This window comes from Entelurus aequoreus, linkage group LG20, assembly GCF_033978785.1.
Source record: "Entelurus aequoreus isolate RoL-2023_Sb linkage group LG20, RoL_Eaeq_v1.1, whole genome shotgun sequence".
In the NCBI taxonomy this organism is placed as follows: domain Eukaryota; kingdom Metazoa; phylum Chordata; class Actinopteri; order Syngnathiformes; family Syngnathidae; genus Entelurus; species Entelurus aequoreus.
This window is the reverse complement of record NC_084750.1, coordinates 30695970-30710678: the sequence shown is the minus strand read 5'-3', so window position 1 is coordinate 30710678 and position 14709 is coordinate 30695970. Positions and strand designations below refer to the sequence as shown.

The 14709-nt window shown below is 40.5% G+C and overlaps 1 protein-coding gene across 1 annotated transcript in view; it reads right to left on the bottom strand.

Annotated features, from left to right (window-relative positions):
- The window catches only part of LOC133635731 (otoancorin-like), a 73030-nt gene that overhangs the window by 16208 nt on the left and 42113 nt on the right, over window positions 1-14709 (bottom strand). Inside the window, exons 12-17 of the mRNA XM_062028980.1 lie at window positions 11813-11954; window positions 9317-9507; window positions 9124-9214; window positions 6289-6403; window positions 6038-6234; window positions 12-161 (exon numbers count right to left, since the gene is read on the bottom strand). Of these exons, the coding sequence (XP_061884964.1) occupies window positions 12-161; window positions 6038-6234; window positions 6289-6403; window positions 9124-9214; window positions 9317-9507; window positions 11813-11954 (886 nt within the window). The remainder of the gene's footprint in view (window positions 1-11; window positions 162-6037; window positions 6235-6288; window positions 6404-9123; window positions 9215-9316; window positions 9508-11812; window positions 11955-14709) is intronic.

Genomic DNA, 14709 nt, shown 5'->3' with positions numbered 1-14709 from the left:
TGATATTTCACCTGCCACATTTTCCAGCCACAGCGTCCTGTTTCCTCTAGCATGTCCAAGGAAAACGCCATCTTCTCCAAGTCCGCGTTGGAGAATCCCTGAGCGATACATCCTATCTGTGCTACAACGCTCTCGTTCATGTGAGACGCTTCACCCAGAGCCTGGACATGAACAACACGACGCTGCCGCTCAAATCAACATGATATAGGTAAAACACTTTTTCAATTTTCTCTAATTTACAAAACACAAAACCAGTGAAGTTGGCACGTTGTGTAATTCGTAAATAAAAACAGAATACAATGATTTGCAAATCCTTTTCAACTTATATTCATTCAATTGAATAAACTGTAAAGACAAGATATTTAAAGGCCTACTGAAACCCACTACTACCGACCACGCAGTCTGATAGTTTATATATCAATGATGAAATCTTAACATTATAACACATGCCAATACGGCCGGGTTAACTTATAAAGTGACATTTTAAATTTGCCGCTAAACTTCCGGTTCGAAACGCCTCTGAGGATGACGTATGCGCGTGACGTAGCCCGGGGAACAGAGGTATGCCTTCCCCATTGAATACAATACAAAAAAGCTCTGTTTTCATTTCATAATTCCACAGTATTCTGGACATCTGTGTTCGTGAATCTGTTGCAATTATGTTCATTGCATTATGGAGAAAGAAGCTGAGCAAGCAAAGAAGAAAGTTGTCGGTGCGAAACGGACGTATTTTTCGAACAAAGTCAGCAACAACAGTACACAGCCGGCGCGTCTTTGTTTACATTCCCGAAAGATGCAGTCAAGATGGAAGAACTCGGATAACAGAGACTCTAACCAGGAGGACTTTTGACTTCGATACACAGACGCCTGTAGAGAACTGGGACAACACAGACTCTTACCAGGATTACTTTGATTTGGATGACAAAGACGCAGACGTGCTACCGTGAGTATGCAGCTTTGGCTTCTAAACATTTGATCGCTTGACCGTATGTGCGCAACTTTTTTTTTGCGTATGTACGTAACTTTTTTTAAATATATAAGCTTTATGAACCTTGGGTTAGGTGAACGGTCTTTTGGGCTGAGTGATTGTGTGTGTTGATCAGGTGTTTGAATTGTATTGGCGTGTTCTATGGAGCTAGGAGCTAGCATAGGAGCTAGGAGTTAGCATAACAAAGACATAGGTGTTTTTATGCAGGATTAATTTGTGTCATATTAAATATAAGCCTGGTTGTGTTGTGGCTAATAGAGTAAATATATGTCTTGTGTTTATTTACTTTTAGTCATTCCCAGCTGAATACCAGGTACCGTGAGTATGCAGCCTTGGCTGCTAAACATTTGATAGCTTGACCGTATGTGCGCGTCACGTACGTAACTTTTTAAAAATATATAAGCTTTATGAACATTGGGTTAGGTGAACTGTCTTTTGGGCTGAGTGATTGTGTGTGTTGATCAGGTGTTTGAATTGTATTGGCGTGTTCTATGGAGCTAGGAGCTAGCATAACAAACACGTAGGTGTTTTTATGCAGGATTAATTTGTGGCATATTAAATATAAGCCTGGTTGTGTTGTGGCTAATAGAGTATATATATGTCTCGTGTTTATTTACTGTTGTAGTCATTCCCAGCTGAATATCAGGTCACCCCCGGCTCTCACAGCATCTTCCCTATCTGAATAGTTTCAACTCCCCACTAGTCCTTCACTTGCACTTTACTCATCCACAAATCTTTCATCCTCGCTCAAATTAATGGGGAAATTGTCGCTTTCTCGGTCCGAATCTCTCTCACTTCATGCGGCCATCATTGTAAACAATAGGGAACTTTGCGTATATGTGCAATTGACTACGTCACGCTACTAGGGGCAAGCCTTTTTTTATCAGATACCAAAAGTTGCGATCTTTATCGTCGTTGTTCTATACTAAATCCTTTCAGCAAAAATATGGCAATATCGCGAAATGATCAAGTATGACACATAGAATAGATCTGCTATCCCCGTTTAAATAAAAAAAATTCATTTCAGTAGGCCTTTAATGTTCGAACTGAGAAACTTTTTTTTTTTTTTTTCAAATAATCATTAACTTAAAATTTAATGGCAGCAACATATTGCAAACAAGTTGCCACAGGGGCATTTTTACCACTGTGTTACATGACCTTTCCTTTTAACAACACTCAATAAACATTTGGGAACTTAGGAGACCAATTTTTGAAGCTTTTCAGGTGGAATTCTTTCCCATTCTTGCTTGATGTACAGCTTAAGTTGTTCAACAGTCCGGGACCTCCGTTGTGGTATTTTAAGCTTCATATTGCGCCACACATTTTCAATGGGAGACAGGTCTGGACTACAGGCAGGCCAGTCTAGTACCCGCGCACTCTTTTACTATGAAGCCACGCTGTTGTAACACGTGGCTTGGCATTGTCTTGCTGAAATAAGCAGGGGCGTCCATGATATCGTTGCTTGGATGGCAACATATGTTGCTCCAAAACCTGTATGTAACTTTCAGCATTAATGGTGCCTTCACAGATGTGTAAGTTACCCATGCCTTGGGCACTAATACACCCCCATACCATCACAGATGCTGGCTTTTGAACTTTGCGCCTATAACAATCCGGATGGTTCTTTTCCTCTTTGTTACGTAGGACACGACGTCCTCAGTTTCCAAAAACAATTTGAAATGTGGACTCGTCAGACCACAGAACACTTTTCTGCTTTGCGTCAGTCCATCTTAGATGAGCTCGGGCCCAGCAAAGCCGGCTGCGTTTCTGGGTGTTGTTGATGAATGGATTTGGCTTTGCATAGCAGAGTTTTATGTTGCACTTACAGATGTAGCGACAAACTGTAGTTACTGACAGTGGTTTTCTGAAGTGTTCCTGAGCCCATGTGGTGATATCCTTTCAGTGTTTCCCCAGAAAATGTGTTAGTTAAGGTGGTGTCTCTCCAAGGGGAAGGGGGTGGGTGGGTGTAAGGAACAGCGTAACTCGGCCTGTCGCCATCACGTCTCCATCTCATCGCTGCCACCACAGCCTGGGGGGGCAATAGACTACAGACTGTGGTGAAGTAGGCCGGCTTCGTCGCGTGAAGAAGCCTACAATTTTTGGTTGTGTTTTCCGCTCCATATGCTGAATGCCGATATACTATATATATCTCGATATTTTTTCCGTAAAGTAAAAACAATACACAAACAGTCCTAGTTACCTGAGATACTAAGTATGTCATTATTATGACTTAGTAAGTCAATATTTTGACATAGTAATTTACTAAGTCAAAATAATGACTTAATAAGTCAAATTAATGACTTACTGTAAGTAAGCGTTTGCAATAAGCGTTTGAAAAACAGAGTTAAAAGTGGGGCCACATGCTGACATATGCTCAACTCATCATGCTTAATTTATTACAGCATTTGGGAAGCCTGTAGTTGATTTTTATTATGTAAATGTTATATTTTTATCAACATGTGATAGCAGGAACCAAGCCATTCAAAATTAGGCTGCTACATTACTAATGATTAATGTAACTATAGCTGAAAACAATAGTACAATAGCAATAGGAGACACTATTCATCCCTGAACACCATGGAGTTCATGCAAACTTTATGATGCAGTTACATTATTATATCAACTATCAGAGACAGCTTCAAGAAACCCTTCATTTAACATGATGTCCTTTTTGGCTGCTTCAACACAGCTCAATCAACACAGAAAAAGGTAAAGTGAAATAACTTAGTTGTTAACTGTAGGTCAATAATGCTTGTCTTTCTCTCAGACAGACAGGGGTTTGCTGTCCCTTTAATGTGGGGCGCACACGCACACACACACCGCACAGTGAGCTAACGTTACGCTAATAGCTAATTAGCCTTCACCTCAAGGACTGCGAGCGAGCTGAACTGCTGCTTATGTTTCTAGAACGTCAACGGGCTCATAGTGATGTTACTAGTAGTTGAGTTGTAGGGGACTGGGAGGTGTTTATTATAATTTGGGGAGAGTTCGCTGCCTTATGCTTACCTGCTAAACACCTATCTGCTCACCCCACCGCAGGAGTACTCACTCCATGCGCTCTGAATATGCACGGCTGATTGGCTGTTACCGCTCTGCGTGTAACCAATCAGATGGTTCTGTGGGTGGGACAATGCTGGGTGCTGCAGAGACGTACTGACAGAGGCAGAACGAAGCGTAGCAGCTTATTTAGACGTTAGTTTAGGCCAGGAGTCGGCAACCCGCGGCTCCGGAGCCGCATGCGGCTCTTTGACCACTCTGATGCGGCTCAGCTGCTTACTTGCCGACCCTCCCGGTTTTCCCAGTATACTTAACGACCCCCCCGATTTTCCCAGGAGACTGCCTCTCCTAGAAATCTCCCAGGGCAAATATTATCCTATTTTCACTCTAATTACTTAATCAAGGGCGTGCCCTAATGGCACTGCATTAATTGTCCTCTATAGCATTTACAAACAGCGTGCCAGCCCGGCCACATGTTATATGTTGCTTTTATTTGCACACGTAGGCGACAGCAAGGCATACTTGGTCAACAGCCACACAGCTTACACTGACGGTGTCCATATAAAACAACTTTAACACTGTTACGTTACAAATATGCGCCACACTGTGAACCCACACCAAAAAAGAATGACAAAAACATTTCTGGAGAACATCTGCACCGTAACACAACACAACAAATACCCAGAATCCCATGCAGCCCTAACTCTTCCGGTCTACCGTGCGTCGGTTGAGCGGAAGAGTTAGGGCTGCATGGGATTCTGGGTATTTGTTGTGTTGTGTTTATGTTGTGTTACAGTGCAGATGTTCTCCAGAAATGTGTTTGTCATTCTTTTTTGGTGTGGGTTCAAAGTGTGGCGCATATTTGTAACGTAACAGTGTTAAAGTTGTTTTTGTACAACTACCGTCAGTGTAAGCTGTGTGGCTGTTGAACAAGTATGCCTTGCTGGCACTTACGTGAGCAAGCAAAAGCTGCATTCAACATGTGGCCAAGCAGGTACGCTGTTTGGGCAGGCTGTAGAGGGCGCTAAAAACAGTGCCAGCACGTCCTGAAATTTGGGAGTCTCCCGGAAAATTGAGAGAGTTGGCAAGAAAGACACTATCAAGCCCCATTCAATTAAAAGTCGCGGGCCGCACTAACATTAAATTTCCTTATTAAGATGTGTGCCGGTGCGTGTGTCAGAGACCCCTGGTTAACATAGCGCAAAGCAATTCAAGCTTTGTATGCGGTGTTTTTCATTTTAAATTTTCTAAATTTTTTTGTGGCTCCCATTGTTTTCTTTAATTTGTGAAACTTTCCAAAATGGCTCTTTGAGTGGTAAAGGTTGCCGACCCCTGGTTTAGGCGGTGGCTCTTTGTTGTTAAGGCGGCCGCCTTAACAACAAAGCGCTGCGGAAAACCCTGCCTTTACACACCGATGTCGCCTTTTGATGCAGTAAAGGCGACCTTAGATCCCTGTAATATCATCGCTTACGTGCAGTGATTTCTCCAGATTGTCTGAACCCTTTGATAATATTACGGACCGTGGATGGTGAAATCCCTAAATCCCTTGCAACAGCTCGTTGAGAAATGTTGTTCTTAAACTGTTAAACAAATTGCTCATGTATTTGTTCACAAAGTGGTGACCCTCGCCCCATCCTTGTTTGTGAATGACTGAACTTTTTATGGAAGCTGCTTTTATACCCAATCATGGCACCCACCTGTTCCCAATTAGCCTGTTCACCTGTAGGATGTTCCAAATAAGTGTTTGATGAGCATTCCTCAACCTTCTCAGTCTTTTTGCCACTTGCGCCAGCTGTTTTGAAACATGTTGCAGGCATCAAATTCCAAATGAGCTAATATTCGCAAAATAACAAAGTTTTCCAGTTCGAACGTTAAGTATCTTGTCTTTGCAGTCTATTCAATTGAATATAAGTTGAAAAGGATTTGCAAATCATTGTATTCTGTTTTTATTTACGATTTACACAACGTGCCAACTTCACTGGTTTTGGGTTTTGTGTAAGAGAAATACATGTAATTAGTCCAAAATGTTTCGTTTTTAAATATAGGCTTTACCTCAGTTGCCTTTTTACTGAGCACGGTCAGCTGCTCTAAGTCGTAGTCGGGGACGGAACCAAGCGTTTCCATGGTAACAAGGAACATGTCTGATGACATCGCATCTAGTTGATCAGCTGACCAGAACACATTGTCCATTCCCAGTTCTTCTATTAAATCTACTGTTGGTTCGTTACTGTTCAAACTGTCTGTCATGACTGAGAGGGAGAATACATGATGTGAGTGTTGTGTGTTAAATAACAACACAAGACTATCTCTTCCTACCTTCGTCCTCCCTTTTAGATGTGATGAGCTTGAGAAGGTCCTCCTCAGAGCTTGTGTCCTGTGTTGCGATCTCAGGAAATAAAAGACCTCGATCATCCAAGGCTGGCAGAAGGTAAAAAACAAAGTTGTGATGTGTGGAGAATTAACTAACACAACTACACCATTAGCATCTTCTGACATGTTTGGTCGTACTGAAATCAAACACTATTATGAAACCCATTCCATAATCATGCTGCACTCCACACATGACAACCGAAAATAATTGTTCGAATAGTAAATGGATTACCTTCAAGATAGTAAAAGCGTTTTGACACATTTTCCACACTCACCCCTTCACACACACACACACACAGATGGCGTAAGCTCTCATTACCCATCAGGAGCAAGGGTGAAGTGTCTTGCTCAAGGACATAACGGACGTGACTAAGATGGCGCACCAGGAACCCTCAAGTTGCTGGCACGGCTGCTCTACCACCCTAGCCACACAGTCTCCAAATTTTAAAACTTAATTTTGTTCTACACAAAAGCAGTGTTTTATAAAAAATCACATTTCATCATTTTAAGTGAGCGTACAATTTTTTTTGTAGGTACACTTAATTACAGTTATTGTTTTGTCGAATTGTTACTTTTTGAAAACAATGAACTCGGGGTCCCCTAACTTTTTGACTTGGGGGCCACATTGGGTTAAAAAAATGATAGATATATAGTTCTGTGTATATATATATATATATATATATATATATATATATATATATATATATATATATATATATATATATATATTCATTCCTCGAGCACTAATTGACTGAAAAAGCGCGCACCTGCCGCATGCTCGCCCGACACTGCGGCACGAGCGCGATGTTATCGATGGGAAAATGCATTTTTAGACAATATGATTTGCCTGAGCAGCTCAGAGACACAAAGAGTAACAAGTGGTAGAAAATGGATTAGAAAGGACATTACAAATGTATTGATTTATTTTAACTTGGGACTTCCCGCGGCCCGAATTTTGGACACTGGCGGGCCGTATCCGGCCTGCAGGCTGTAGTTTAGGGACCCCTGCAATAAACCTTACATGTATCAAATGTATTATTTATTATAGTTCAAATTTACTGACTTTTATACATTTCAAATACTTATTTCAAAGGTAAAATTATCTGTAGAAAAAAAATCACAAAAAAGTAGTCTTTATTTACTGTTTTCTATCAGTTTTGGCAACAAATCTACAGATTTCTTTCCTCAATTTTTTTACCAGGTTTGTGGCCAGGTAAACTTCATAGCGCTCAATAGGGGTGCACAAAAAAAATAATTTCCAACCAAATCACGATTCTTATTGGTCCCGATTCTACATCAATTCATAATTTTCTAAAATTGACTCAAACAAATTTTATAAAATATATATTTTTCAATTTTTTTTAAATACGTTTTTAGACCATCTCAAATCAACCAGAAGGAGCAGCTCTAACCTGTAACCTGTTTTGAAAAAGTTTAATTATAATTATTATGCCAAATAATGCATTGCGAGAATCAGTTTGAAATGAGAAGATCAATTCTAAAACAAAATTGTCATTCCAGGAAACGGAACTGGATTGAATTGTTAGGTGCACAAAGATTCACACTCCTAGTGCTCAACAACGATCACATATATTAGTTAGTTTATCTTCATGAAAAGTGTGTCAAGAAAAACACAATTTTCTTTGACTACACATATATTTAAAGAAAAAACTTGCATCTCAACTTTTTATTTGAATTAACATATTTAAAATAGAAATCTGCATTTCAACTTTGTGTTGTTTGTGACAAGCATGGTATCTGTATCAACATTTCATCTTTTTGCTGTCACATTATGCCATTTTAGTTCTGTTTGTCTTGTTGAAATATGTAAATAATGTAAGAATCACAGTATAACACAGGCCTCTGCAATTATTTTCACTCGGGGGGCCAGATTCAGAGGGGGGCCGGTATATCTATTTTAGGAACACTAATACAAAACCTCACAATAATGTCTGATTGAATGCTAAAAATGTTATGACAGACCGCCTTAAAAAACGGAATGGAATTTAAATTTTTTTTACTGAATGAGACACCCAGAATGTACATGAAAATAAAGAATGTGGGATTTACATTATTAACTATGAACGATAAAACACTGAATATTGACAACATATGAACGTCACACACCCTCTCGATCGACATATTTTACAATTAAGCGAAACGCAACAAAAATGCAACAAACACAGCGAAATATGAACGCGACGGTTAAAAAACCCCCACCTACAATCTGATACATCTGATGTATCACTAAGCTTTAGCACTTTGTTGTAATAATCTCCTTCCACGTCTGTCCCTGACACCCGCATTTCAGGATGGCCGCTCTGGAAACAGTTTATATCTGAGCTGCTGTGACTTAGATTACCATAGTAACTAGTATATCATGCAAAAGTACAGATTCCAACCATTGAAATACTCAAGATTTACGGTCATTTGAAAACATCACTGCACATCATAATGGCAGCTACAGTTTCCATCTCAAAATGTCCGGCGGGCCAGATTGAAAAGCTTAACGGCCATCTGCTAGTTCTGGTTCTGGCGTGGCTCGGTTGATAGAGCGGCCGTGCCAGCAACTTGAGGTTCCGGGTTCGATCGCCACTTCCGCCATCCTGGTCACTGCTGTTGTGTCCTTGGGCAAGACACTTAAGCCACCTGCACCCAGTACCACCCACACTGGTTTAATTGTAGCTTAAAGATGTACAGTAGATAATGGGTTTCACTATGTAAAGCTATATAAATATAATTCACTTCACAAACTGTAAGTGACACACCTTAAAGGGCAGCGCAAACAGAGCATTTTCATCCCAATCCCAAAGTGGACCAAGTGACTCCATAGTTTCCTGTGACCATTCAGATGGGTTCCTGCAGGAAATAGTAAAAAAAAAAAAAAAAGACATTGCACTGTACTGTCTTCCTGTACCTATAATATCTCAGTTGTCCACTAGGAGCAGGATTGAAAAGTACCTAAAGTTTTCTTTGATGAGCTGCATCAGGGCTTCTCTGTGAGGAACATGCTGACAGGAAGCTATGACCTGCATGCTGACGTTGAGGGTGTTGGCATCCATTAGGCTCAACGTGGACGCTGGAAGCTCACACACGAGTTCTCCAAGTCTGGAAACATCTTCTACGGTCAGCAGTGATGACATGTTCTTATCCTGAAAACATGCATTTGGAAATGAGGTTAAATATTTCCTTCAAGGCTATTTCTGTTAAATGAAAAAATGTTTTAGGTATTTTCAAACTTGGGGATTTTTTAAGAGGATTATTGCCAATTAGCTGGAAGTTATCAGTGTACAAACAAAATATTGAACGTTATGGTTTATGTCATGGTACCTATGTTGTAAGCATATAAAGTATTTATCAAAATTGCATATTTTTAATGCAATCTGTCATGAAAAATATGTTGTAAACAATGAAAAACTCTTATTACATATTTTTTATATTCATAATTACTCAGTAACAAAGTACTATACAATTTTACTAATCACACCATTTTAATACAACTTTAACATTTTTTAAAATTAAATATTATAGAAATAGTTCTGTATATATTATGCATTAACCTTTTCAACATTGTTCATATAATTGCAAACTAATTTTGGAAAAACGTTTTTTTGTCCTTCAAAACATAACAAAAATGTAATTAAATAAAATATAAGGAGTTTACCCGGGAACATACATTATATCTACTGTATATATTGTTGGGGACATACAAAATGACATTAAAAATAAAATATCTTAAATTATACTTTAATATTTTTACATTCATTCTTATAATTATTTGTATTTAATTTGTGTTTGTAGCGAGATATGTTTATATATGCATTCTTATATATGCATGTGTATGTAGCGATTATTACAGTTTGTAAGCAGACATGCTTGCAAAGATAACAAAAATTTTTGGAAAATGTTCATACAAATTCTCTAGTAATGTTGATTTATTTCTACAATTTATTATTATTTTATATTTGTTATTAATTGTATGTAATGTCACGATTATAAATACAGTATAATAGCAGACATGTGAAAAATGTATTTTAAAAATAGATTTTATCAACCTTCAAAACAATGAAAAATGTAATTTAATAAAATAATATGAAGAGTATTCCTGAGTACATAAAACATATTTGCTGTATCTGTTAGAAAAATGGCTTTGGACCCTATTGAAAGTGTTCATAAAATGATTTGTAAAATGTTAATTTATATATACTGTTCATGATCTGTTTTTATATTATTCATCGTACGTAATGGATATTACTACATTTTATAAGCAGACATGCATACAAAATATTTTAATACTTTTTTTTACTTTATAACATGAAACATGCTCATAAAAATTTCTCAAGAATATTAAATTTCTACAATGTATCTATTTTAATATAATTGTATGTAATGTAGCGAAAATAAATACAGTATATAAGCAGACATGTAGAAAACGATTTTAAAAATACCTAAACATACTAAAAATGTCATTGAATAAAATATGAGTATTTCTGTGTACATAGATTATATCTATTGTATCTGTTAGAAAAAATGGCTTTGAAAACATTGAAAATGTTCCAAAAAATATTTAAATTTTTTTAAATTCTTATATTATACTATGATAGATTGTTATATTAATGTATATAACTGTATGTTATGCAGTGAATATGAATGCACTATTAAGCATGCATTATGCATTACATACTATACATTACCTTTGCACTATATTAATTTATATTATTATGTGTGGTCAACTTTGTACTTTTTTATGTCATTGCCTGAAATAAATAAATACATGAAATGAAAAATGAAATGAGGCTGGCATGCCTGGAAACTAATATTTCAATGTAATTATTTTTTGTATCATGATTACAATGAAAATGTTCATACAATTTCAAGAATATACATTTTTACATTGTAATTATTATATAGTCTTATTATTGACTGATGTATGTAACACATTTATTTTATATACACATAAACAGGCATGCAAACTTTCTAAAAATGTATAAAAGGAATGTTTTTTACATATTTATCATATCTTTTTACATTTATTGACATAAGTGTATGTATAAATGCAGTATACAAGAATACATGCATGCCAACTTATTACATTTGTTTTGTTTTTCAAAACAATGAACATTTTATAAAACTATTTTAAAATAATTATCTATATTTCTTTATAAAAAACGAATACAGTACACAAGCAGACATGCAAAAAAAAAAAATGTTAGAATAGAAACAAATTCCAGTAAAAAAATTATAATTTTTGTATACATTTTTATATTTTATATAATTTAAATATAATGTAAAGATTATATTGACAGTACATTACACTTAAGTACAGTAAATCCAAATTGTAAAGTGATTTAAGTGTATTTTATATTATTTCACAGTTGTTTAGAAAATATTTAAAAAAAAAAAAAAATCATGCATTTTTTTGTTTTACTTTTTTGTATTTGACAAGGCTGGTCCCACCTTGGTGAGGCAGTGCAGAGCTTTGTGCAGAAGCGCAAGTCGAGATGTTGATGGACGAGGCAGGGAGGAGAGTTTGGCTGATTGCGTCTTGTTGAGGAACACTTCACAAACAGAATCAGGTAGATGGTTCAATTCCCAAGCCCTGGAAGACATGATAAATAATGTATTATATATATATATATATATATATATATATATATATATATATATATATATATATATATATATATATATATATATATATATATATATCTCAGGGGTCGGCAACCCGCGGCTCCGGAGCCGCATGCGGCTCTTTGACCACTCAGATGCGGCTCAGCTGCATACTTGCCGACCCCCCCCCAATTTTCCCAGGAGACTTCTGGATCTCAGTGCCTCTCCTAGTTAACTCCCAGGGCAAATATAATCCTATTTTCACTCTCCATCCATCCATCCATCCATCCATCCATCTTCTTCCGCTTATCCGAAGTCGGGTCGCGGGGGCAGCAGCTTAAGCAGGGAAGCCCAGACTTCCCTCTCCCCAGCCACTTCGTCCAGCTCCTCCCGGGGGATCCTGAGGCGTTCCCAGGCCAGCCGGGAGACATAGTCTTCCCAACGTGTCCTGGGTCTTCCTCGTGGCCTCCTACCGGTCGGACGTGCCCTAAACACCTCCCTAGGGAGGCGTTCGGGTGGCATCCTGACCAGATGCCCGAACCACCTCATCTGGCTCCTCTCGATGTGGAGGAGCAGCGGCTTTACTTTGAGCTCCCCCCGGATGGCAGAGCTTCTCACCCTATCTCTAAGGGAGAGCCCCGCCACCCGGCGGAGGAAACTCATTTCGGCCGCTTGTACCCGTGATCTTGTCCTTTCGGTCATAACCCAAAGCTCATGACCATAGGTGAGGTTGGGAACGTAGATCGACCGGTAAATTGAGAGCTTTGCCTTCCGGCTCAGCTCCTTCTTCACCACAACGGATCGATACAGCGTCCGCATTACTGAAGACGCCGCACCGATCCGCCTGTCGATCTCACGATCCACTCTTCCCTCACTCGTGAACAAGACTCCGAGGTACTTGAACTCCTCCACTTGGGGCAGGGTCTCCTCCGCAACCCGGAGATGGCACTCCACCCTTTTCCGGGCGAGAACCATGGATTTGGACTTGGAGGTGCTGATTCTCATCCCAGTCGCTTCACACTCAGCTGCGAACCGATCCAGCGAGAGCTGAAGATCCTGGCCAGATGAAGCCATCAGGACCACATCATCTGCAAAAAGCAGAGACCTAATCTTGCAGCCACCAAACCAGATCCCCTCAACGCCTTGACTGCGCTTAGAAATTCTGTCCATAAAAGTTATGAACAGAATCAGTGACAAAGGGCAGCCTTGGCGGAGTCCAACTCTCACTGGAAACGTGTCCGACTTACTGCCGGCAATGCGGACCAAACTCTGGCACTGATCATACAGGGAGCGGACCGCCACAATCAGACAGTCCGATACCCCATACTCTCTGAGCACTCCCCACAGGACTTCCCGAGGGACACGGTCGAATGCCTTCTCCAAGTCCACAAAACACATGTAGACTGGTTGGGCAAACTCCCATGCACCCTCAAGGACCCTGCCGAGAGTATAGAGCTGGTCCACAGTTCCACGACCAGGACGAAAACCACACTGTTCCTCCTGAATCCGAGGTTCGACTATCCGGCGTAGCCTCCTCTCCAGCACACCTGAATAGACCTTACCGGGAAGGCTGAGGAGTGTGATCCCACGATAGTTAGAACACACCCTCCGGTTCCCCATTCTTAAAGAGAGGAACCACCACCCCGGTCTGCCAGTCCAGAGGTACCGCCCCCGATGTCCACGCGATGCTGCAGAGTCTTGTCAACCAAGACAGCCCCACAGCATCCAGAGCCTTAAGGAACTCTGGGCGGATCTCATCCACCCCCGGGGCCTTGCCACCGAGGAGCTTTTTAACTACCTCAGCAACCTCAGCCCCAGAAATAGGAGAGCCCACCACAGATTCCCCAGGCACTACTTCCTCATAGGAAGACGTGTTGGTGGGATTGAGGAGGTCTTCGAAGTATTCCCTCCACCGATCCACAACATCCGCAGTCGAGGTCAGCAGAACACCATCCTCACCATACACGGTGTTGATAGTGCACTGCTTCCCCTTCCTGAGGCGGCGGATGGTGGTCCAGAATCGCTTCGAAGCTGTCCGGAAGTCGTTTTCCATGGCTTCCCCGAACTCCTCCCATGTCCGAGTTTTTGCCTCCGCGACCGCCGAAGCCGCACACCGCTTGGCCTGTCGGTACCTGTCCGCTGCCTCAGGAGTCCTATGAGCCAAAAGAACCCGATAGGACTCCTTCTTCAGCTTGACGGCATCCCTCACCGCCGGTGTCCACCAACGGGTTCTAGGATTACCGCCACGACAGGCACCAACTACCTTGCGGCCACAGCTCCAATCAGCCGCCTCGACAATAGAGGTGCGGAACATGGTCCATTCGGACTCAATGTCCAGCACCTCCCTCGTGACATGTTCAAAGTTCTTCCGGAGGTGGGAATTGAAACTCTCTCTGACAGGAGACTCTGCCAGACGTTCCCAGCAAACCCTCACAATGCGTTTGGGCCTGCCAGGTCTGTCCGGCATCCTCCCCCACCATCGCAGCCAACTCACCACCAGGTGGTGATCGGTAGAAAGCTCCGCCCCTCTCTTCACCCGAGTGTCCAAAACATGAGGCCGCAAATCCGACGACACAACTACAAAGTCGATCATGGAACTGCGGCCTTGGGTGTCCTGGTGCCAAGTGCACATATGGACACCCTTATGTTTGAACATGGTGTTTGTTATGGACAATCTGTGACGGGCACAAAAGTCCAATAACAAAACACCGCTCGGGTTCAGATCCGGGCAACCATTCTTCCCA